General features: G+C 40.1%; 2 protein-coding genes across 6 annotated transcripts in view; both read right to left on the bottom strand.

Annotated features, from left to right (window-relative positions):
* MSRB3 (methionine sulfoxide reductase B3) overlaps positions 1 to 14,939 on the bottom strand; it is a gene marked incomplete at its 5' end in the record, with an annotated part of 78,895 nt that extends 63,956 nt beyond the window's left edge. Inside the window, one exon of one of the 4 annotated variants that reach the window (XM_083860258.1) lies at positions 14,739 to 14,939. In XM_083860258.1, coding sequence (XP_083716384.1) covers positions 14,739 to 14,939 — 201 coding nt within the window. Of the gene's footprint in view, positions 1 to 14,725 lie in introns of all 4 variants that reach the window. The other 3 variants (XM_083860261.1, XM_083860259.1, XM_083860260.1) reach the window with 3 other exon arrangements.
* Positions 14,940 to 15,885: 946 nt separating this feature from the next.
* The window catches only part of LEMD3 (LEM domain containing 3), a 43,482-nt gene continuing 34,561 nt past the window's right edge, over positions 15,886 to 24,806 (bottom strand). The window contains exons 10-13 of one of the 2 annotated variants that reach the window (XM_083860257.1): positions 21,274 to 21,355; positions 18,453 to 18,558; positions 18,284 to 18,362; positions 15,886 to 17,604 (exon numbers count right to left, since the gene is read on the bottom strand). In XM_083860257.1, the coding sequence (XP_083716383.1) occupies positions 17,567 to 17,604; positions 18,284 to 18,362; positions 18,453 to 18,558; positions 21,274 to 21,355 (305 nt within the window). In that variant the 3' untranslated portion in view covers positions 15,886 to 17,566. Of the gene's footprint in view, positions 18,050 to 18,283; positions 18,363 to 18,452; positions 18,559 to 21,273; positions 21,356 to 24,806 lie in introns of both variants that reach the window. The other variant, XM_083860256.1, reaches the window with a different exon arrangement.

Raw genomic sequence — 24,806 nt, forward strand, 5'->3', positions numbered from 1 at the left:
AACTGCATGTTTCAATGCACCATACTGTATTTGAAGCGTTCAGCACAAAGCAGTAAAGGTAATTGGCAAAAGCCTCAGAAAGGATAATTTAGATTATACATATTAGGAAGAAATTCTTCATTGTGAGAGTAGTGAGACACTGGAGCACGTTGCCCAGAGAAGTGGTGAATGCTCCATCCCTGTAAGTGTTCAAGGCCAGGTTGAATGAGGCTCTGAGCAAGCTGGTCTAGTACAAGGTGTCCCTACTCACAACAAGGGTTTTAGAACTAGATTAACTTTAAGATCCCTTCCAACCCAAACCATTCCATGATTCTATGAAATTTACCTTTAAAGAGAGATTTTAGGCTCTAGATTTTCATGTGCTTGTACATCTACTGATAATGCCAACAAGGTGTCTTCAAAAGTTTGTGATTTGCTATTTGCTATTAAAACACCTTGCAAAAGTCCGATGAGAATAAAATACTTTAATCATTAACAGCTAGGATAACAATAAAGACAATTAAAAATATCGCTTCTCAAAGACTTATTGAAGCATTCTAAATGCAATTAACTGAATTAACCTTACAGATCTACAGAGGTATTGCAGTATACAACTTGCATGCTTGTCAGCATATATTCCCCCCTATGCAATATTAGCTTCTCAATTACAGCCACAGAAATCTGAAGTATTAGACCTCAATTCCCACTTCACTTTTAAGACTTCCAATTAAAGCACATTCCCCTTAGCTGCTTGTGCTGGAAAGTGCAAACCAAATGGCAATACTGTCTACTTTTAGGAAGTTTACATTGTGCCCTGATAAAAGAGGTAATTACTGCCATACCTCATAATATTTGAATGGAACACCAGGAAATGTCAAGGTTTAAACTTGAAGTTAGTACTGCCATTAGAAAGGAGCCTAAACAGTGAAGTTCAAAACCTTTTTGTTTTCTTGAATTTTACATGTTCTCTCATACTGGATTTTGTTCTTAAACCCTTCCCAGAGCAACTCAAACTCCATCCTAAAAACCTTCCTGCAAAACGCACATAAGACATTTTCAAGTACCAGTCTGGCTCACATATGCTTTAGGATACTGTCAGATCCAGGTGTTTCAAAGGCCCTTACTTACAGGAATGATCATTTGCAATGCAACCAGAGAAATCACTAACTGGGGAGTCTATTCAGTGTTTCATAACATGAGCTGTAGCAGTTGCCCCTGCACCTGCAGAGCCAGCAGGCCTGAGGTGGCAGACGCCTGCCTGGGCACAATAAGCATGACACACACCATGGCTGCTCAAGCTCAAGGGGTGCACAAGGCCGTCCCCAGTCCCACGGCTTCCTCCGCTTCCTCACAGTGCCCACAGGCCCGTCCTCCTTCTGTGAAATGGGGTTATGCAGTCCAGTTATTGATGGTCCTGAGTTATCCCTATCATATTCTAGCTAGGAAGCTTCAGCAGCAATGCCTTCTATATTCCTCCTGTTAATGGCAGCAGTAGGGAAGGAAGAAAAAAATTTAAAGGTTGAGACCAGACAAAAAACAGAGGAAAGCAGGAAAAGAGAATGACCAGAAATGCTCACACTGAGTCCCACTCTGTGATACACAATTGACAAGCATCACCTTATGGACTAACACTCTCCAACCTTTATCCTTAGGCTGCATAAATGTTCCTACTGAGGTTAATCAGAGATATTTTAGGAGTTCAGCCTTTAGTCTGAGCTTTATTACCCAGACTTCAGTCCTTCATCTAACAGAGATGAGATTCCCACAACAGATTTTAGATTATCATACAGCCTAAAATTACTATCTTTCCAATAAAATAATCATGAAAAATCTTGGAAAACAAGCCAGATTCTGAAACCTCTGCACACAATTCAGCATCTCACTGATTCTAACTGCTGACAAAAAGATATGCTATGTGAGGAGGCACCATATATTTGTGTTTCCATTTGTATTAGAATGGTTCTCCAGAATTATTTATACTTATAAAAGAAAAGCACTACGTCTGAGCAGAAAACAAAGACATATATTTAATTTTCATCTAATTACCAAATTGAGCTAACATGCTCTCTAGCATCAGGGAAAGCTCATTATCTCTCACAGGCATAACCCTTTCTGTATGCTGAACTGACCACTGCATTGCTTCCCTCTCCTGCTAGGAAAAAAACAGCTTGGCAGCAACGAGGCTGATGTGACTAAAGCTCGAGGGTGTGTCCAAGGGCTCCATATAAAAAGCCTGAGAAGTGAGAAGATAATAAAAAAAAAAATGAGTTTTTGAAGGCTGTACACTCCCCAAAAGCTACAAGGGGAAAGGTATATTAATGCCTCCCTGTTAGGCAACTGGCTCCCATAGACGAGAGACCTATGGGCTTGATTTCTCCTTATTTTACTGTAACACCTACACACAGCAGAGCAGTGATACTTATCTCCTCTAGACAACCAAAGCATGTGGCCTGTGAGGATGTAGAGGACACCCATGCTACACTGAGTACAAGTGGAGGAGGCAATTGTTCCTGCTTTGAGTATACAGAAGAGGGTCCTTGCTCAAGGGACTCTCGCTTCATCCTTAGGGAGGGTAGTAAAATGGAAGGAGATTTCATTAACGTAGAGACAAGACAGCGCAAGCCTTGTGAACAACAGATGAAATGGGAAAAGTGAAACTGCAAAGGGACACAAAAAAGCAGAGACCCCAAGGAAGGGAAGAATCAAGACAAGTAAGGAGTCCCCAAGCCTGGGATGAAGAGGATTCTTGGCTAAGGGCAGAAACTGTCAGTCTCTCAGTCTTGGAAGTGCTCATACATGTGTCATTTGCAGATTGTTTCCCAATAGTTACAACTTGCAATACTTCCCAAAGGAAAGTAAATATAGGTCAATTGGGATTCTCCCCCACCTCTGCTCCTCCCAGATCTGATGCACTAAAATAGTGCTGAGCTGCACTTTCATTTTCCCTGACTTGGTAGCCTGCCAATATGCAGCACATTCCTTTTACGGCAGTGAGTTTATAACTACAACAGTCATAAACTATTCTTAAATGGGTCTTTTCCGAGAACCACGATCCTTTCAACATCTTGAAAAATTTCTCATCTTTTCCATTCCAGGCAGTCCTCTCCAGCACAGTTGTAAAGATTTAATTGCTTCTGGTCCTCAGATGATGAGATACAAGTGTTCTGGAAATAACCTTTTAATTTAACAATTCCTACTAGCAAGCCCAAAAGCTTTTTATGTTGAACACCAATAAAGGATTCATTCTCAATGCTTTAAAAAATAAATAAATAATTAAAAACTTCTGGGTTACTGCTGTGAATAGAACTATCCAAGGGGTATCCTAGCACTTGAAGACATGAAACCCATTTTTGCTATCAGGTTGGTTTGATTAGGTATGTCTCCCTCTCCGCCACTATTTGCATTGTCAGGCTTACTAATACAGCAGAGATTACAAGCTTTCCATTCTATTTTTAATTTGGGACAAATCCCATGCATCATGTTAAATACAACTTCCTTTTATAGCAATGAACAGAAGCTCTTTAACAGAAATTTCTGTTTTGCTTTTCTGAAACACCTTTGTACTAGCTTTTACTTTTCAATTTAAAAAAAAGACTAATTTTGAAGATTAAACTATTACATCATCTGAAACTGACATTCTTTTAAATTGTGTTACACATTACTCCATAACTCAGCAGACTTTTTCCTCGCCTTACAAAGATTATTTGCCTGGGTAACAATACACAATAGATATGTGACATGAGCAGTTTCTCTTAGGTAGAATATCTCATAAATGAAGCAAAGAGAAAGCCTCTGGATAAGTGGTATGACTTAACAGGACTTCAAACCAGCACAACGAACCAGTATAGTCCTTTGAAAAGAGCATCGTCTCGCTGGTTCCCCGATGAGAAGCGTTCAAACCAGTCCTGCCGTGGTTTGTTTGCTGAGTGCGAACTCCCGACCCCACGGCACACACAGGCTGCAGGAGGGATGAAGGAAGCTGCCACTCCTGCTGCACAGAGAAGCTGAATTCTCAAACATCACAGACCACATAAATCTGATTATTGTCTTTTTTGAGTCATTGTAAGGAAATGTAGAAATGACACTTACTAATCCACTGAAGGGGACAAAGTCCCTGAACACATCGGAGCCAGAAGAGTTGCAATTCCAGACAGGGTTTTGCCCTCCAGTTTAATGAGTTCTCAGACTAAAATCTGTACCAGGGAATAAAAACTCCCAACACTCCCTGCCACAGCAGGAAACTAAGGCGTTCACAATGGATGCCATGGAGTTATTACACTGTATATAGGAAATTACCAACAAACAGTAGGTCTATTGCCAGCAGATTTTAAAGATATTTAAAACTCTTTTAATTGAAAAAGTGGTTAGTGCTAATATCTGTCTACATGTATATGCACATAATGTGCCTATAGATGTCATGCACCCTGCTATTCCAGTGCAAAAGACACATTTGTCTTGTTTGTGTAGTTTCATTCATTCTGCATTCTTCAGCACAAACCATTTAAAAGCTGAATTATCTCTCTGTATTTGTATTATTTCCTAGCAGAGAAAATACCATTTTTAGATCAGACTCTGAACCAGACCCTGAGTATCTTGTATTTTGTAAAAAAATGTTTTTAATTGAAGGGTTTATAAAATTTACTTATTATCTCACTGTCAGGTAGTATAACTAGAGCAATTCAGGTGGTGGTTTCTTTTTTTATCATCCCAGCTGCTAGAAAAGCACTTCGAGTTGAAGACATCATAGCTGCCAATCTCTCCCCAGCAGTCTCCCTTACATGGAAATTTTCCACGTGGCTTTCTCTACAAACCAATACCGCTCCTCACCACCGAGCGGTGCCAGCTCCCTTTGGTACAATTACACGCTGCACAGCCCCGTGAGTTGTCCTTCAAACGAGATCCTCAGCGCACACAGGTCTACGCATATGTCAGCAGAACAAAAGCATCCTTTAAAAATGTACCTTTGATCACATAGATTGTGTCACGATGGTATGCAGAGCAGCCTTATGAATCTACAAGAAAACCTCAGCCTTTTATCCAAAAATATTTTTAAAAAATTATAGCATATAGGTCTAACATAGAACAAATTGAAAAAAAAAACCCAAACCCACAAAAAACCAAAACCAACCAAATAAAAAACACCATAAAGAATGCCTTACACACTGCAATCAGAACATTTATCATCCAAAAACCAAAGAATCTTTATGCAGCTGAAAAAAACCCAAACATCTAATACATAACAAAATAAAATACCATCAAATGAAACAGAAACTCCTAAGTCTTCTCTTGTCAAGGTTGTACATTTATTTTTATGAATAGCAGTGAAACGACACTGCAGCAAGTAAGGAAAGGGTCTATTTAGATTTGAGCGAATACTGAATGTCAATGACTGAAAAGTGAGAGAGCAAGGGAAAGTATTTCTGTCCTGACAACGATAAATTTGATTCAAATATAAAGACCACTTGATTTTAAACCACTACCCAAATTTTCTGCCATTTAATAACCAGGATTATATGTGCATCTACCTGTATTTAGGTATTTACAGGGATAAAAACATTATTCAAGTCTCTCCTTCTTACAAGAGAAAACATCATAGAGCCGTAGAATCACAGAATATGTTGGGTTGGAAGGGACTTTAAAGATCATTTGGTTCCAACTGCTCTGCCGTGGGCAGGGGACACCTTCCACTAGACCAGGTTGCTCAAAGGCCTATCCAGTCTGGCCTCAAATACTTCCAGGGATGAGGAATCCTCAGCTTCTCTGGGCAACCTGTTCCAGTGCCTCACCACCCTCACAGTCAAGAATTTCTCTCTAATATCTAACATAAATCTACTCTCAGTTTAAAGCCATCCCCCCTTGTCTTGTCACTCCAGGCCCCTGTAACCAGTTCCTCTCCAGCTCTCTTGTGGCCCCATCAGGTACTGGAAGGGGCTCTGAGGGCTCTCCAGAGCCTTCTCTTCTCCAGGCTGAACCAACCCAGCTCTCTCATAGAAGAGCTCTCTTCACAGAAGAGGTGCTCCAGCCTCTGAATACCTTCCAAAGACAAACTTTTTCAATGAAAAATGGTATGTGGAATCTGTGAGCTGAATTGTGATTTTCATTCCAGTGCAGTTTAAAAATCCACAAACATAGCATTTTATCTTTTTAATTAGCTAAATCTATTTACATTGTCTGTGCAGCGCAATGATCTGCACCTTTAGGCATCCTAAAAGTCTTTTTCAAATCTTGAACAAAAGATGTATTAATTCTAGCAAAACTTGCTTAAATTATTTCCCTTCTCTTCAATTCTCTTTGAAGTGTCCAAAACATGAAGGTGTCTCTTCCACCTCTTTTAACTGTTTGAAAATATTTATTAAACTTTACATTTCTGTCAATCCACATTTCCCAGCCCTAAATGTATTCAAAAAGGCAGAAATACTCATCCTATACCCCTTCAACTGGATTTGCAATAACCATGCAAAACCTCTTCTGCAGGGCGAAAAGCACTTACCTTTGGAAAAAAAAAAACATAAATATTTCCTCCTGCTCTGTTAAAGCAGACTTAGAGCAGTGCCAGGCCTGGCAGCAGCCACACAGGCGTGCAGGGAGCCCCCGAGCCCCCCAGGGCAGCGCTGGTGCAGCTGGGCTGGCACTGGTCACAGGGCAGCAATACAGCCACCAACTTCCATCTCCTCTTCCCTCAACCTTCCGCTACTTTCAAGGCTTTGTAATTTAGCTTTCCTCTGGATCAATATTCTAAGATAAATGTTGATGTTTTCTTTGCATAATCTGTCCCTAAAAATGACATCTGTTCCACTTCCTTCAGCAGAGGCAGCGGCAGGCACCCGCAGGCAGCCCCCCCGCCACAGCCTGCTGTCAGGAACTTCATTAAGCATTTGCCCCAAAATGCAGTTTGTTTCTGTCCTACTTGGACTCATGCTCTAAAAAAAGAAAATCCTGCACTTAAGCTATCAGGGCCCTCTTCCCCATCTTGGTCCTGATATTTCACACCACTCTGAGACATTAGAAATTCCTCAGCAACTCAGCCATGCCCCCAGAGCATTCTCCAAGCCCAGCACAGGGCCCTTCTGTAGAGCACTTCAGAATGTCTCAGTGAGCACCTTCAGCATCCCCAATCAGGATAAAACAATGAAGGACATGCCAGCTCTTTATCCACCTGATGCATTTTTGAAATAATAATTACTGATTAGAATTCTGATACATTTATTCAGTATGTTATTTTTATAGCCTTGGTAGGTATGTACAGAAAGATTCACATTCTCTTACAGTTATCTATATGTTTGAAAATTCTATGTAGTTGCTAGGTGAAACGAGTAAGAAAATTAATAAACCATAACCTATAATCAGTTAAGGCCATATGCAGATATCACACTTGGTAACCCAATACAAAGAAAATAAAACCAACACATCAGATTTCAGGTTGGAAATAGGACTGTTTAATAAACAGCAGAGGCAATTGCCTGAAGTAGTTGTAGTGACTACTTTCAAAGTTGAAATCCGTTGTGCAGATCTTGCTCTGCACAAAAGTTGTCACTGGAGCTGCTAAAGCTACTTGATTTTGGGGTTTTTCAAGAGAAATCTTTATCAAAGTCTATCAAGCTTTCCATCTCATTCTTAGGAACTGCACCTCAGGTACTTTAGCTGCATAAATATGAGACTATCAGAAATTAGGCACACTAATGTTGATCACTGTATTCCAGGATGATGGAAATGTCCTGTGTGCCTGAAACATTTCCCTGAGGAAACTGTCTCTCCCTGAAAGATCAGGAAATTTATCCTAAACGTTTGGGAAACAAGGAGGGGAAATTGTTCAGAAAAGAGCATGTACCTTGGAGGATTTTTGAAAGGTTTCTGCCTTTACAAAATCTCAAGAGAAATACGTTAATATCCATTTTTAAAAGGAAGACTGACTGGTGAATTACTCAGCCATAAATCTATCTTCAACACACAGAAAACCTTTGAAACAAAATACTAAACAATCCATAAACAGGCAATGAAAATTAGAAAGCAGTAAGCCACCGTGGTGGGCTTGCCAAAATCTAGCCCCTTAACTAATGTACTTTCCTTCTTTCCTTGTACTCTACAGGCAGAAGGAAAGCTGCAAATCAAACAGACCTCAAATATAAAATACTTTTAGACAAAGAAAACTGGAAAAGCACTTTTCTTTTGGATCAAGGTCCTATATCACAGGTGCAGAGCTCCTTGAATAAATACACTCGTTCAGTGCTTCTCCTACTGACCAGGGCCAAAACCCAGCAAGCAGTCCTCCTAAAACTGCAGAGACACCAACCTGCAAGGAGTGTGAAACACCCTGAAGAGCTGAGCAGAACTCAAGATAGTCTTAATAGATTGCAGAAATGGTCAAAAAACAGCAAGATGAAGTTCAATACAACAAAGTACAAAGAATCACATTTGGACTTTAAAAGAAATCTTCAACTGCACCAAACAATCAAAAGTAAAAATGCCACACTAGCAACAGAAAAGGATGTCAAAGTTACAGTGACAATAAACTGAGCCAACAGTGTGAAACCCTTAAAAAAAAAAGGCAGATAACATTCTGGAGTTTATTAAAAAGAGGAACATAATGCATAACAGGAGGGGCTTGGGAGGAAGTCTGGTCTGCTCAGCAGCAATGAGGTATCAGTTGGAAAATGCTTCTGCTTTGGGGTGTAGGACAGAGACAGTTGAGGAAAGCCCAGAGGAGAAGTAAAAACAAAAAGAGTGGTTCAGAAAGCCAAATCCCAGCAAAAATTTTTAAGCACTTGGCTTGTTTAGTCTACAAGAGTGATTGTGGAAACGGGATAATGCTCTGAAAATCTTCCTCTCATCTTAAATAGCATTACATCACTCAGCTATTACACTGTCTTTATTACTGCCACAGTTATTACTTGACTGTCATTAGAGCAAAATGCACTGGTCTGTAATTTGAATGGAACTGAGCAACAAAAAGGGGTTGTTTTTCCTCAGACAGCTACCGTATTTCACATTTTAAGGCTTTTCAGGAAGAGCCTAGAGTCTTGCAAAATATCTATTGTAATCCTTCCCAGAATCTTTTAACAACTGCTAGAATAAATTGGTACAAACCAGCACCCCTCTCAAGTTCAGAGGCAAGTAGCAAAGCTACTTTGTGTTTTTGGATGAGGGATGCTAGGTAGCAGTTTAGATACCAGGAGCATATGGTGGGTCCTTTCCCCAGTGAGCTGCTAATTTGCTCTAAGATCTTGTCCCTTTTGTGAGTTTGCCTTTAAGTAAAAGCAACAGTACACAGAACAAGCACATACACAGACAATTTGGTTTCTCTTGTGAAATAAGATGTTAAGGTGTGCTGTCAGCACAGTGAATTTTTCCACCATGTACACACAATATCTCATGAAGCACTGATTTTAATTCTGAAAAAAAAAAAAAAAAAAGATAAATGAAGATACAGTCCAAAAGTACATAGCAGTTAAATGTTAAGGCTTTGACCAAGTAGGCTGATTTTCATTTTCTGCAACCATTCAAAAGCAGAGATGATAACGCTACAGAACACCCAAATAATTTTATTTGTGGAGTTTCTGAATTTGCATTTCAGGGCTGTAACTTCACACAGTTGACTGGCTCACCTCTACTTTTCCACCTGTCCCCAGGCTGGCAGCCAAAGCATCTGCTCCTGTCTTACTCCCATCTCTTCCTCACTCTTGTGCTATGGCTACTGACAGTGATACTGGTGTGCAGGAGTGAAAGCCCAACGAATCTGACCTGCAAGCCTTGGTTTCAGCATTGTGCAGACTAGATCAGTGCACTATGAATCACTCATTAGTACAAATTTGACTTGAACTGAGTGTAAGCTCTGAGAGTTCATCATCAGGACACATTAGGATGGACCTGCATTGGTTTTATGTTTTATATCAAGCTTCCTTCCAGCAGCAGGATGGTGACAATCTGACCCAGGTGGCAAAGCCTGCTTGTATATTCAACCATTTTTCTTAGTCAACTGAACAACTTTTTATCAAGCGAATGTTTGCTCTTGAACCAGCTGAAGAAAGCCAAGGCCAGACTCACTGTGCTGCATGAAATGAGAGACATCCATGCAGCTCCCACCCACCAGAATCCCCCTTGAAGGTCCTCAAAGTTGTTGAAATCACCTCCACTCTCTGTGCAGGCACTGGAACAGCCTCGCCTGCAGATTCCCTTGAGAACCACGCACTGGGGAGCCAAGAGGAACAAGAACAGGGCAATCCCTCATCCAGAAGGAACACTGTGGGCTGTTTCCTTTTGGCAATGACTGGCAGAGATCATTTCCCCAGGAAGCTGCTAAGGTTCATGTGTCGAATTTTTTTTCCGTTTGCATTGTGCGGTGAGAGTGAAAGCGGTGGCATTTGGCAGCTACGTTCCATCAGCGCTATTGTTATTCCCTGGCAGAAGGGATTTGTTTTCCGTCAGGTGAAACGCAAAGGCGTTGTCCCCTTTTGGAAGAACATAGAGTTAAAGAGGCCCGTGGGGAAATACATCCAAATAGCATGCATGACATTACTCTTAAAATTTCTTGGATGAGGCAGCACTTCCCAACAAAACAATGTGTTAGCACGCTATGTACATTTTGCTAAGCTGCTGTCCACAGTTCAAAGAAATCATCAATCCTGATGTTCAGATGCTACTGAAAGTTTTGAAAAAGCAAACTGGGGATCTCCGCAGAAGTCCTGTCCTTAGACTTTGTCTGTGCAACACTCAAAAGCTGTTTAAATCCAAAACTTTCTGGAAATAAAGAAGTACTTATGTTATTAATTGTTTTACAAAACAATGCTAAACTATAATTTAAGTCTGTGAGGACAGCAAAACTGTGTTAGCACCTTATAATTGTAAGTATTGTTTCTTGCCTGTTCTGGGCTAGTATCGTTCAAGTCCTCAGATCTTAAAGCCCTTATTGCAAAAAGCCTCTTTATTCCCAGTTCCAGTTGCTAGATTGTGTGGTTTTCAGATAATGCTGAATTGAGGTTGCTAAATGAAAACCTGAAGGCTTGAGCTAAGCAGATAAATTATAATTTCCAATTACCTCACCATAAATGGAGTTCCCAAAAAATTCTTTTACCCTATTTTCACACAAAAAAAAAATACAGATCAGCATCTTCACAGACTAAAGACACAAAAATCCCTGTTAAAATACACAATGACATTCTTCAGTTTCTGGCAGAAGTTAATATTCCAATATGTGTTTCCTTCCTTTCCTTAAATGGTTAGTTGAAAATTAATTTAAAAACACTGCTAGTTGGTTATACATTCACAAATTGCCACAGAAGACTTAAATCTTAGTTTTGTGTTTGTTTTCTGTTTTTTTTTAAGCTAGTACATATTAATAGGTCACTGAGAACCAAAGATCCTTCTGAGGGAAATGGAGCCTCTGAAAAGATAACAACAAATCCTACCAAAGCAAGGTGAGTGAGGGAAGGGAAAGTTAACCTGTAGCCACTTCTTACTCTATGAGACAAAAAAAAAAAAAAAGAGTCCCAAAAGGTCTCAGATTTTTGTTGTTCTGTTTAAAAGACCTCTGTCTTGTGTAGAGAAACTAACCTTGAAATAACTCCATGTATGGACATAGTTACTCCCAAGCAAGAAACACCCTATTTCTGACTAGCCTTGTAGTTTGTTCCAAAATAAGCATACCAACTTCAGAGTTACTCAGGAAAATATAAATCCACACCTGAATTTATTTGACAGTAATTCCTAATTACAATGTTATAAACACACCAGGAATTTGAGGGTCCATTTTTGTGGGGGTCTTTTGGCTAAGGAACTCTCAAACTAGAGCTAGACCCAGCTATAATTAGGCCAATGTTTATCCCAGTTTTCTATCAGTTAAAGCCTCCATAGCTTAACTTCATACATAGCCTGAGTGCTGCCCAAACTGCAGCTTTTAACAAAGAAGAAAAATAACAGAAAGGGGGAAAGAAGGTCATATTCCCTACCTATGACTAATACAATGCTGCACGTGGCTTAAGAGTTGCTCTGTAATGAGGACACACTCACTTGAATTATGCAGCTCGACAAAGCTATCTCCAAATTGGATGGCTTTACTGCATTGCTGGCTTGTAGCAATGCCAGTCAGATGCAGACAGGCAGCCTTCTTAACCTTCTGTCTGAGAAGATTAAATCCTTAACAGAGTGTTCTCTTCTCTCTCCCTACTGACTCTTATTACCCCATCCTTTAAAATAAGTAACAAAAGAACCATTAACAACCCACCTAATAGAGAAATTCTGTTTTCTAGCATTTCTAATGCAATAAATAGGCTGGATCTCCAATGATACAGAAACAAGTATCAGTTTACAAAGCTGACAAAACAAGAGTAGGTAAACAAGATCCTCCCATACCTTCATAAATAACAGGGCAAAGGACCAAATACCTCCCTCACGTGCAAGCTGGCCCTTACCAAAGAGCTGTAGGAAATTCTTACGGTATGTACAAACAAAAAATAAGAAATTCTTGTAGTATGTACTGACATAAACATCTGAATTAACTAATCCCTGTGAGAGCGTGTAACTGCTACCACTTAGAAAAATGAGCAAGGTCATTCAGTCAAAAGACTTTATTTTTGTCTAGGATCAACTGCTTTATATGGCTTTGCTACCAAATATAGAAACATTAGTGCATCTACAAAGGCACTATTTTTAAAGATTGCGCTTTTGGAAGAAAACAGAATTGTTTTTTCCTCCTAAAAGATCGTTCCAAATGTGCATTACTGAGATCCAAGGTACATCAGATGGGAAAAGCACCGACCAACCACATTCTGGACTGAACTATATACTGTTTAACTCCACTAATTTTACTGGTTTAAACAAAGCAATGCAGAACTTTATTTTTTAAAAAACCCTTTTTTAATCTCAAAATTCTAGGATTATTTAGCAACTCTGGTTAAGTTGCTAACCTTATTTAATTCCCTACATAAATTTTAAAATACGGTTGAGAAATACTGTTCTAAAATAAGCCATGTCTAAAGCGAGGCGGGCGATTCTTTTAGAAACTATGAGCAAACGTCTGATTAAGATGACAAGCCACATGGAAACTACTCCCAGAATGAGACTCAAAGGGCACTGTTACCAACCAAATTTGGCAGACAAGGAATCATGACAAACTGCAAAGGCACGCAGCAAACGTAACGAAAAGTTGGGAATCATCAGCAAATAAGACAGAAAGCACTCGTGTCTACTCAGCAAGGGCAAAAACATAAGCAGGACAAATTCTAAGCATTAAATTCTGGATTCAGATGAGTGGCACTGTGCCATAATGGGAGTGGAGATGGCTCTTCCATTTACAGGTGACTTGCCATTGTTACCTCTGCCCTTCGAGGGGCAACACGTTGCGACGTGGGAGCGGACCTTCACAGAGGACAGCAGGCAGCAGCAGGGTCAAACATGGAAAGCTCTTTATTATCTGACTCCAAAGGCTTATATACATTTTGTACAGAGGGCCAAGATTGGCCCAAGGAGGTTACAACCTCCTGACTCCATTGGTCAATATGACCATCAGTCAAGTTCTCTCTCAGAGAACAAGAATGCAAAACATAGAGATAAATTCTAAGAATACAATATTGTTTACATGAAGCAGCATGAGAAGCTGCTGCAAAGACTCAAACACTTGAAAGCAAGAAATGCAGGGACGACAGCCATAACCAAGCTGTGTCAGTAAGGCAAAGTGACTGGCTATTGCAGATTTCTCATTCTGACTTCTATCTGTCCAAACAGCAACAACAGAGAAAGAGCTAAAAGCATGACATATATGATGTAAGGCTCTATACTTTCCTAAATGCTGTGTTTAGGGTAAGAACACTTACAGAGACTACCTTACAACATATATCACTAGGTAACAGCTGACATCCAGCCTTATTTGTAGATAACTACTGTTAGATTTGGCATTTTTAATACACAGCTATGCTTGTTTTAAGATCACTGCGCTTTCAGACAGTCTTTGTGCTAAGAGGGTGATGACTGAAAATTCAGCTCAAGCAGGAAAGACAGCATTTATAGCTAACTTGTCAAATACTACAGGAAGCTTAATTAAGTCTCATTTCTATTTCCAGTAATAGCATGATGCTCCAAGTACAACTTGGACAGAAATAAATTGTACTTTATCCTTTGCATCGATTGTATCTGTCAGAAGATTAACACCAAACAAACTTAATCAGTGAACAACACCGAGTTTCCTTAGAAAAACACAACCAAATTCTGAGTTCATTTGTGAAGTTTAAGTTCCTTTTTCGACTGAGCGCTGCACAATGTACCGAGCTGGGGATCGCCGCCGAACTAAACTCATTACGCACTTGGTCAAACGCTGTTTCCCCGAGCCAGCAATTCCGCCGTGCGCCCCGTCTGAGTCAGGAGTTCAGCCACAGCGCAGGGCATGGGGCCGGGGCTGCGCCAGGCTCCAGCGCTGCGGGGACCACAGGGACGGCACGGCCGGGGGGCGGGCGGGGTGCGGGGACCACGAGCGCTGTCAGGGCTCGCTCCGTGACACGGGCACCGACCCCAGACCCCCGACCCCAGCCCCGCTCTCGGCCACCGGCGGGGCCCGCGGGGTCCCCTCAGCGCCGACCCGCTCCCCTCCGCCCCCGCCGCGGCCCCGGCAGGTGCGGCCCGGCCCGGCCCGGCCCCCGCGCCGAGGAGCCGCTCCTCCCCTCGCCCCCGCCGCAGCCCCCGGCCCGCCCTCCCCGCGGCGCGGCAGCGGGAGCCGGTGTGGAGGCGGGAGCCGGGCGCAGCTCCTACCTGCGGTCCCTACCTGCGGTCCCTACCTGCGGCTCCTGCGGCGGCCGCCAGCGCCAGGCAGAGCGCGGGGAGCAGCGGCGGCGGCGCAGCGCGCATGGGAGCGGCCCGGGGGAGCGAACGGGCGGCCGCGGCCCCCCCGCCCCGCGGGAGCGCCGTGACGGGCCCGCCGCCCGGGGAGCATGACGGGAAATTCCTGGGCACCGCCGGCCAACGCCAAATATGAGCATGGAGCCGGGAGACTCCGCAGCACGCCCGGCGTGACCCTGTCCCATCCCGCCGCCGCGGCACGGCCCAAGTGCCCTGTCCTAAAGGGTTAACGCCTGCGCTTCGGGGAGGCCGACAAAGCGGCTCCCGGCCCCTTTAAAGAGACGTTCCTGCGGTTCCAGGCAGAGCCCCGGCCGAGCGGAGGCTGCCCTGCCCTGCCCTGCCGTGCCGTGCCCTCGGCTGCTGCGCGGCGCCGCCGGGAGCGGGGCTGTCACCGCCGCAGCGCCTCGGCCCACGGCCCCCTCCCGGAGCCGCCTCCGGCCCTGGGCACCGGCCGCGGAACTACGGCAGCGCTCAGTGCCCACCGCGGCTGGCTTCCTAAAGGAGCGAACTGAACGACAGCGAACTTGTGACTCCTCCCGCTCCCCTTCCCCACGGGACACGTATATATATATATATATATATGCGGTGCAAATGAACGTAAATAATGGAGTTATGCACCCTTCCTTGTTCCTCCCACCCCCTAAACTTTCAACCTGTCACTAAAACAATTCTAAAGCAGTGTAAGATGATGACAGGGAAAAGAAGCTAATCTCCTCTGTTAGTCTATCAAAATCCCTTTGATGACTCTCTGTATCTCAAAATACATGAAAGAGGCTGAAAGCACAATGTTTAAGGCTGTTCACCCCTGTCCTTTAACAGGGGAGATAACACGGCATGTCCACGACTTAGGAATCAGGGTAATGTCTCTGCACCCCCCGTGTACAAAATCAGGACAAAAGGCAAGCTGACAGTTAACTGGGTGGCTGTGTGCATCAGCTCACAGCAGCATCTGTTCACATCCCAACAAATACTAAAAATTAGGTGGCTGTAACAGATTAATCTCCCCCTCTGCCCCCAGATGAGACAAGCATTTGAGTCAGAGACACCCAAATATCTAGAAGGTGAGACACATATAAAAACCCCTAATAAACCTTTAATTCGAATCTGGTTTGGTTTGTTTGTTTTTACAGGATAGGGTGACAAGTTACAACAAACATCTGATTTTTCTCAAATGTTCAGATATTATACATATTCCCCTGTCTTGCAGGAAGGGATATCAGTCAACTTAACAGTTTAATGTAAAATAAGCTGCATAATAGTACATATTACAATTAAAATGTACAGTGTTTACAAGAAATATCTCTTAGAAGCAAGATAGATGCATTTGCATCGAGGCGACCTTTTTAAATGCCACAGCTATTTTTACATTCACTCTTGCAACAGGTCACAAGATGGGGTCACTAAGGTCAGGTTAACAAACCACTATGATGCACATCAAATACAACAAAATTAGTTTATATACATATATATAATACATATACATGTATATTATACATATACATATATGTATATAATAAAACTCATCAAAAATCTACCAGACCTGGCACAATCCACTTACCCATCAAAAATATGTACTTGTCCTTGGTAAGTAGAATTCTGCATGGCTGATTATATATTATATATACTCATTCATTAGCATCTGAGACATAAAACCGAGGATTTAAAATTTTTCGGTTAACAAATTCTCCAATAATAAACATGGTGCCCACAAAAGCACAAAGGTAAGGCACAATAGGATTTCCTGTTGCAGAATAGTGTGCATCATGTTTACTTAACCGTAAGAAAAACGTGCATTATTTGTGCAAGTTCATGCTGCAGATCCATCATATCTACAAAGTAAAGTGAGTTTCAGTAAAATTTGTGGGACTGGTGTGCTTCCAGTCGCACCTCCTACAGGATGTTCAGCTGGATAACTAGGTAAAATTGTTGTAGGAGTAGGGATTAGTAAAGCCAATTATCTTAGATTTGCAACTAAGCTTCTCAGCAACAATTTTGTACTTCTAGGTAAACATTAGTAAATTTACAAGCTTGGAATCACAATATTTACTATCAGCTGCACTAGTTTGCATGAGCCAAAATTGTCGCGAGGAAGTATGTACCTTTTAAAATTTTAACAGATAAATGGTTCATTAAAACATGTTATAATGTACTGGGAATGTCATTTAATCCGATGGTATTTTGTCACAGCCCTGACACCTGTAATAATAAATACAGCTTTTCACAAAATATTTTTCCAGTATCTGCCAATTGCTTCTTTATTGCTCACAAATTTCATTACAATTGGTATCAGACCTTTCACACAAAATCAGTCAGGTATTTTATATAAAACCTATAAAAGATATTTAACCTATATCCAACACTTTTAGGTTTTGGCCTCTTGTCCTGGTACAGCCAAAACCATATAAAACAATAGGTTTGGAATAAAATAGGAAGCTTATTTGCTGCTTCGATGCAGACATCCTCACAGAACACAACCCTTTTTGCCACCACCAGCATTTATACTTATATACAAAACTCAGTACATCCGCCATCAGTTCATCTTCCCTCACATTGATATGCAACCACTAATGCCAAATTCACTTTCCCCATACCCCAGCTGCAGAAAAAGATTCTTATACAGCAACAAAAAACTAATATTGAGTGAATTTTTTTTTAACTTATTTACCATCAGGAACTGTAGGTTGCTTGTTACAAAATACTCACAAGATTATTTCACAGGAAACTATGGAAATACAGGAAGTCTTCTTTTCTCCATGCTTTTGTATTATCAAAAACATTTCTTGGTGCAAAAATACGTCACCACATCTGCAAATGTATAATGAAATTGGTATTCCTCATGCAAAACTTAAATGCATCGGTTTACTATAGCCCCGGAAAACTTTGTGAAGCAACTTTTTTTCTTTTTTGTCAGCTCAGTATTACTGCCTCATTGCTAAGTCCCTTTGGAAACAAGACTTCTGGAACGTTCCAACTTTTATTTAATTCATTAAAGTATTACATACAAAAAGCACTAAAAAAGGAAGACGGCAGCCAAACAGGAACATTCCTGTTGCAAGTAACAGTCCTAGCAGTTGTAGAAAGTTTTCTCAGGAGCTTCCCTGAGAATTAGTTGTGCCTGTCCGAAGACGCAGATGTGACATAGAGTTCATGTGTTTGTTTGATGGCTTCAGTGGAGTGTTACAAGTAAGAGCCTGGGGAAAACGATGATGATACCGATCTAGTCGCAGGTATTTTACTGTTACCAGCTTTCCTATGAGGCAAAGAGATACGAAAAGAGAAACCTTCTAGTTCAGTATTATTACATTTTGCTTCAGGATGTAAAACACAATTGTGTCATTACATCGAAATTAGTTTACCAGTATTTTGTTGGTTTTTTTTACTGCTCAATACTTTAGATACAAAACATTTCACCATTTAAGAAAAACTCCAACTGCACCCATTGGTAATTTCTACCCATGTTTTGTTATAAACCCCCATTCCTTACCATCAAACCAAGAGCCATGTAATGCCTTGAAAGCCTTTCCAGCATACTCTGGGGAGAGACACTTGACATATACACAGCCCTAAGTAAGAGAGAGAAGCGTTTGAGTTTTTTGCAAGTCCAGCTGAAAAGGATGAACAAAGTATTAAGATGTTCTTGGAAAGACACTTACCTCACGTGAATTTTTGTCTACAGCAATGTGAACAATTCCATCATTATCACTACATTTCTCCAAGATTGCTTCTTGAATTGCTAGATGCCAGTGGTCACCTATTTCCCTAGGCAAACAATGAAAGATTTAATGGATTACATAATTTTAAAACATTCATAACATTCTCATACTTCCCCACTGAGTCTGGTTTCTCTGTAACTTGACATAATTTTCTGGTAAATGCCTCTGGGACAGATTTAGTACTTTTCCTACTGAATACACTGTAAAATTGGCTCCTATAGTCCACTTCAGAAAATTCAACCCTACAAATCAAAAGGAATAACCTCTGTTGGGGGCGGGTAGGTTGTTGTCCTAAAATGGGGTTATTCAAGTGATGCTTAGACTGATAGTTAAAAAAAACATGTTTCTACCTTGCATAATAAATGTCTAGAACACACAACAAAGTCTGCTTTTGTGATGTGAGGGTTCACAATGTACAAAAGAACAAGTTGGACAAGTTGTTCCCTTGATATGAGTCCTTCCTGACTTTTGGCAGTAGAAGGATGATTATTTGCTGTGCTAACATTAATAAAAACAAACTAACTGGTATATTCCCAGGTAATTCTAGAGTCAAGAAAAAAGACCTGTTTCTTGGGGCTGCTTCTAACAGCTACTGGTGTAATGCTGAAAAGAAGTCAGTAATTACTGTTACTATACAGTCACTTAAAGAGCAGTTAAAATCACTTTTGTAAAACATACCTTGCACCTACTGCAAATATCAAAACAATACCTGACAATCTAATCACAGACACCGGTACATTCTGTGTTTTAGGTGGTGAGTGTAAGTATTCATCCCTTTCAGGTCTGGGACAAGAACATAAGCCTCCTTCCTCTAATGACACAAGCAGATTAATAATACAGTTTGTATTGCACTGAGAGCTTTGGATTTCTGTTTGCTTTTGTGTTTTCTTTAAGATAAGTCCAAGGGTATGATAAGAACTATCTACTTAAGCAACAGTTGTCTGAAAGACAGCTCACAGAAGAAGAATGCACAAGAGAATAAAATATGGAACTGGATGAAGTATCCCACTATGAATGTAATCCAGCAGTCCAGCAATGGAGCTAGCTAAACTCCTAAAAGAAAAGGTCTGCAAAACGTCAATGTATTAGAAGTTGCTGTGTTTAAAATAGCTGACTGGACATAGGCACTAAAGACAAGTGTCAAAACACAACGACTCCTAGTCTGTAAATGTGGGGGCTTTTTAATGCACCTCTTGGGCATGGACTGGGTCAGTACTGAAAATCATGGAAGCTTACAAAAAAGATATAGGCTAAAGAGAGAGATTGTTCTGACAAAAATAACATTTCAGTAATTAGTTCCATTAACAGCAGACATTTTGAATTGCTAACATTCTGAAACAGGAAAGTAGCCAATACAACACACCAATAAATATTACAGTGAAGCCTCAGGAATGGAGTTAATTCAGTACCACTGAGACTAACCAATCAAGCTCCCAAAGTATTCTTTGAAGCAAGGACAATAAGGATGTTGATACCACTTAAAGTTCTCTGCAAATCTCATGTTTTATTTAATCCTAATACAGGAGGATCAATTTATTTCAAGAACACCTAAAATTTCAGTCTTGCTCACCCTACAACAACCTGAAAATTATTATAGAAGCCACAGAAGCTGGTGTCTTTGACCAGTCATTAAGTCTTTAAGCCACTGAGAAAAGGTTTTTAGAGTACTTCTGTATGCTAGGGGTAACACTATTTTCAGCTAAATTAACTAACAGCTTTTCAGTTAATAAGGCAAGGAACTAAAGTAATTAAGTGTGGCTAGAAAAAAGGCTGAAGAAATACATCCAAACTTTGCAATCACTTGTGTCCATACTCAGATGTCCTCCCCTATTTCCTGTCCTAATCAATAGGTTTTATTTTCCACTCAACTTCTTATATACTTCAGTCCCAAATAGCATCTCACATTTACCCTGTAAGATATAGCATCTGTATTTTTCCCTTGTATAATCACATTAAGGAATAATTTACTCCAGAGAAGTTACTGGAGTCCCTGTATCTCTTTACAGTGGACAGAGACTTCAAAGATTAGACAGGATTATCTGGCATAACCTGTGTTAGATCCTACCATGATCTAGTCCAGAGCCAAAGGGGATATGACAGAATAGTGGAGTGCATGAAGATTTAAAACACTACCAAAAAAATTAATTATTTTTCCTTAACTCTTGGTACATGAAACAAGGCTTGTTACTTTTTCATACACAGTACATACTTCAAAATTATGAGAAGCACATGAGCATTAGAAGTCAGTGCAAGCACTAATTCGTTCTCACTACAAAAATCCATTTGCTTCAAAATTAGGCAGTCACAGTACCATAAAGTAATAAATGATTTAAATTCAGCCTTTTAAATGCAAACTGTGCCAGCTCTGTAGCAGTCCAAATACTCCAGAATATTTAACAATACTTTAAAAACTTACAGTCTGTTGTCAGGCCACATGAGTCTCCTCTGTCAGTTGATACAATTGAACATTTACAAATTTAATTAATGGAGAAAGATCAGTCATTGCTCCAAGAAGTTTGACTATATGCTACATCCTTCAAGAAGTGAGCCAAAGACAGAGCAATACAAAGCAGGACAGAAGACAGATAGTTAAGATTTTTTTATGTCTTCTCATAGATGTTAAGAAAAACATTTTTTGACAACCCATTTGGTTTTTTTTAACATGTTCACGATTCTTCACGTCTTCCAAACCCCTCTCAGAAGTAGGAAATGGATTCTTCCAAAGAATGCAGAATACAGACAGATAACTGATTTCACTTACATAACTGGATCAAACATATTGCGAATCTTTAGACATGGTGTCAAGCTGTTTGGTGGTGAATTTCTTCTATCTAGGTGAAATGCTAAAAAGAAAAAAAAAAGTTAAAATGTTAATTATTGACAGGCATAATACTATTGAGTTAACAAATGTCAACTGGATATATTAATACTTTTCTAGTTTTACTCAGAAGAGAGTTTCCTTCATACACGAAAGAATTCTAGCAAATTAAGTTTTGCACAGTCTTTTACCACACTGAAGAAGACATACCATATTTAGCTGAATTTTTTATACTTCAAACTTCTACATTTAAGGCACTCTCTTATATCCAGGCCACACAGAAGGAATTCAGGATATTTTTAGTAATACCATATACTTGAAAAGAAAGATTTTGCGCTACATTTCCATACATAACACCTGGAGTAAATTTTTGGAACGGGAAGTTAACCATACAGTTCTAAGTGCCTGATGAATTTTCATTTCTTCCACTTTGGGGGCAATTTGTTTCTCATCTGGCTAATAAATAGGGAGACCTTAAGATGGATGTTGCATTGCATCTGTAGCGCAGTAACATGTCAAGAATGCTCTACAAGAACAGGGCTTTTGTAGCCCTAAATGATCACACATGATTGGAAGCTTCTAAAAATCTGAAAGGAAACATACCAGAGGATAAAACAGATGTAAGAAAAAAAAAAAAAAAAAAAGAAATTCAAAAAACCAGAGTAACTCAAAGCTGAACAGTGCCATGAAATACATTCTGAAATCCTAAAATAAATATTAACTTCTCTGAAGTTCACAAGTTCTACTTGTGGGAGTCACAAGAAAAGACTGTACAATGAGAAAAGGAATCAAGGAGCACTTCAGATTCAGATAAGGCAGCTCCATGCCTTGAGAAGGGCCAACAAAGCAGCAACAGAAAAGAAAGGGGATAGCCTAGTAAAACAGCTTTCAAGGCTTGAAGGAAGTTTTACTTTGAAGATTGAGATAAGTAGATTCAAGAGTTCAAACATAAGATAAAAATCTCAAAAAGAAAAAATGATGTTCCGAACTGCTGCTAATGCTTCTCCTTTGCAATCCCTACTTTAGAAAAATTTGACATATCCAAGATGTTACATTCCAAGGGCCAGAAGTCTGTTTTGGGAGATGTCTGTGCTTCTTAATGCTGATCTTCCAAAATTCTGAAAGTACATCCAAAATACATGAACACTGCTGCTCTTCTGTATGCCACCCAAACAAAAACCGTGTCACGCCAACAAAATTAAGTCATGTGGAAGACGCTGTGAAAGACAAGCACTAACCACGAGAAAATTCACTGCCTGGAGATATGGCATAGAAAACCTACTTCTTATGTAAATTCCCAAGACAAATAAAACACAATTACCAACTAGAAATTAGAAAAGGTAGCTTCCAATACTAACATCAAACCTACTGCAAGTTCCCCAAACAACTAAAAAACATTCTTATTAAGAGTACACATGCACACAGAGTGCAAGTCACCAACACCTGTAATAACTGTCCATTTTTCTCTTGGGAACAGATTTCTAAATATGCTGGTGACACTGCATCTATCTCTGAGCTGCCTATAGTTGAAGGACAAGTCCTTTTTCAATAGCACATGGTTTTGTAAAGTTTTTTGCCCCTTATTAAAAATTATACATAGGGTATACAATAAAAACTTTACAGAACTAAGCAACATTGAAAAATATATGGACTTACCTTACTCATGAAGGTTGGCTCCAGCAGATCAAGGGTGGGGTGAAATGTCACCAGCATATTGTACACTGGGGCACCACACCATACTGGAGAAGGTGATCTGGGGTAGCCTAGTCATGGACCTGGACCTGAAAAGGTGTGGGGTTGAGGAAATTATGTGCTGACTGTTTATAACTAGGTTTATTCAGCACATGGTTTTAATCCAAGGATAAAGAATGGTGAGCTTATTTGCAGAGATCCTAGACTCAGAGGATCAACATTTCTGCAAGCTGTTTATGAACTAAAGAAAAATCCATACTGATATTTATGGAAGCAGCTACACCACTGAGCTATCCAAAAGTAACTAAATGGGGAATTCACCCTTTGTGCAGTTACCTATACAAGCCAAGCTTTGCCTGTTCCAGTTTCTAATAACTTTGATGTCCTTTTGACTGAAAGATCTCAGGTGCTTACTGAGATAACTTCAGCCAGAGCCTACCACTAGCACAAGACTAAACTGCTTCTAACTTAATGTAACATCCTACTGGTAGAGAAGTGTGCCCAGGGCAGTGCAGCATATGAAAATGAAGATGAACTCTGTCTTTTGTCAAAAAAACTTTTCAATATCATGGTAAATTAAAAGTAATTTTTGCAACTTAGATGGAGCTTTTCATGTATAAGGGGAAAAAATTACTGTGGAAATCAGTGAGGTGTGAAGTTAATGCTAGAACAATAATACGTATATCAGAAATGACACTAAAAAGAGAGTTTAGAGAAGACACAAGCAAGTTAATGCTGTACCTACACAGCAAAACTGTAAATGGCATAGTTAACTGATGTATCTTGAACTTCATTACACATCTGTAACAACTGATTCTCCCCCTCCCCCAAAAGAGGGAGTTACAGTGACAAAGCTGTTCAGAATACAGTACTGATTATTTGAAAAGTTACATTGGTGTGGAACACACAAAATATTCTTGATAAGGGCATAAGCAGACATTCTTGCAGGACAACAGTCTAGGCTACACACTCGTTAACTAAGCATGTCACACCTTTTTCTACACAGGTCTAAGGAGTAATGCTTACAAGACAAAGATAAAAAGGTAGAGATGAAATAGAAAAGCAGAGGCACAACTTTGTGCAGTAAGTCACTGGCAGGAAAAAATTCAGGACTTTCATAAATTCCTCTTGGGGATTACTGAGCAATTTCAAGAAAAGGAAGCTACTTTTTATTTCATTCATAATGTACTTTGTTTTACTACCTTAAACTGAGTATCACTCTATCATTCCAGATTCAAAGAGCAACAGCAGCTAAAGGCATGTGCTTTTGTCAAACCCTTTATCATTGTCTATGATGGAAAACATGTCTCTTGCACTGGCTTCAGAATGAACATTGAAGAGATTGTAGTACAGCTTTCTATGCCCCTTGAATTATTAATATATTATTGTTAAAGGAATTCCCAAGTATCATCACCATGGGTTACAAGATAGCCCAAAGAATCTTTAGATGTGAATTTGATCAACCTGGTAAGGCTGAAGACCTGCATTAAATATAGGTAACCATGTTTCCTAAAACTGGGTTTTTTTCAATGTTAAGCCACGGATCACTGCAATTTATTAAGTACTAACCCTTCTTATCAAAGGCAAGAACAAAAAGAGAAAACAATTACTTGAAAATATTGAAATTATGCCCTTTCACGCAACCTGAGGTTCTTTAGTACACATGGAAGATACTGAAATTAATATTTTACCAAAGAGAAGAGTGTGGTTGAATCAAGGTTTCATATAGTTAATCCAGCTATAGAAGACAAATATAGGATGGTTCCAGAGTTTTACAAGCAGCA

This window comes from Zosterops lateralis (assembly GCF_965231275.1).
Source record: "Zosterops lateralis genome assembly, chromosome: 4".
Lineage (NCBI taxonomy): Eukaryota > Metazoa > Chordata > Aves > Passeriformes > Zosteropidae > Zosterops > Zosterops lateralis.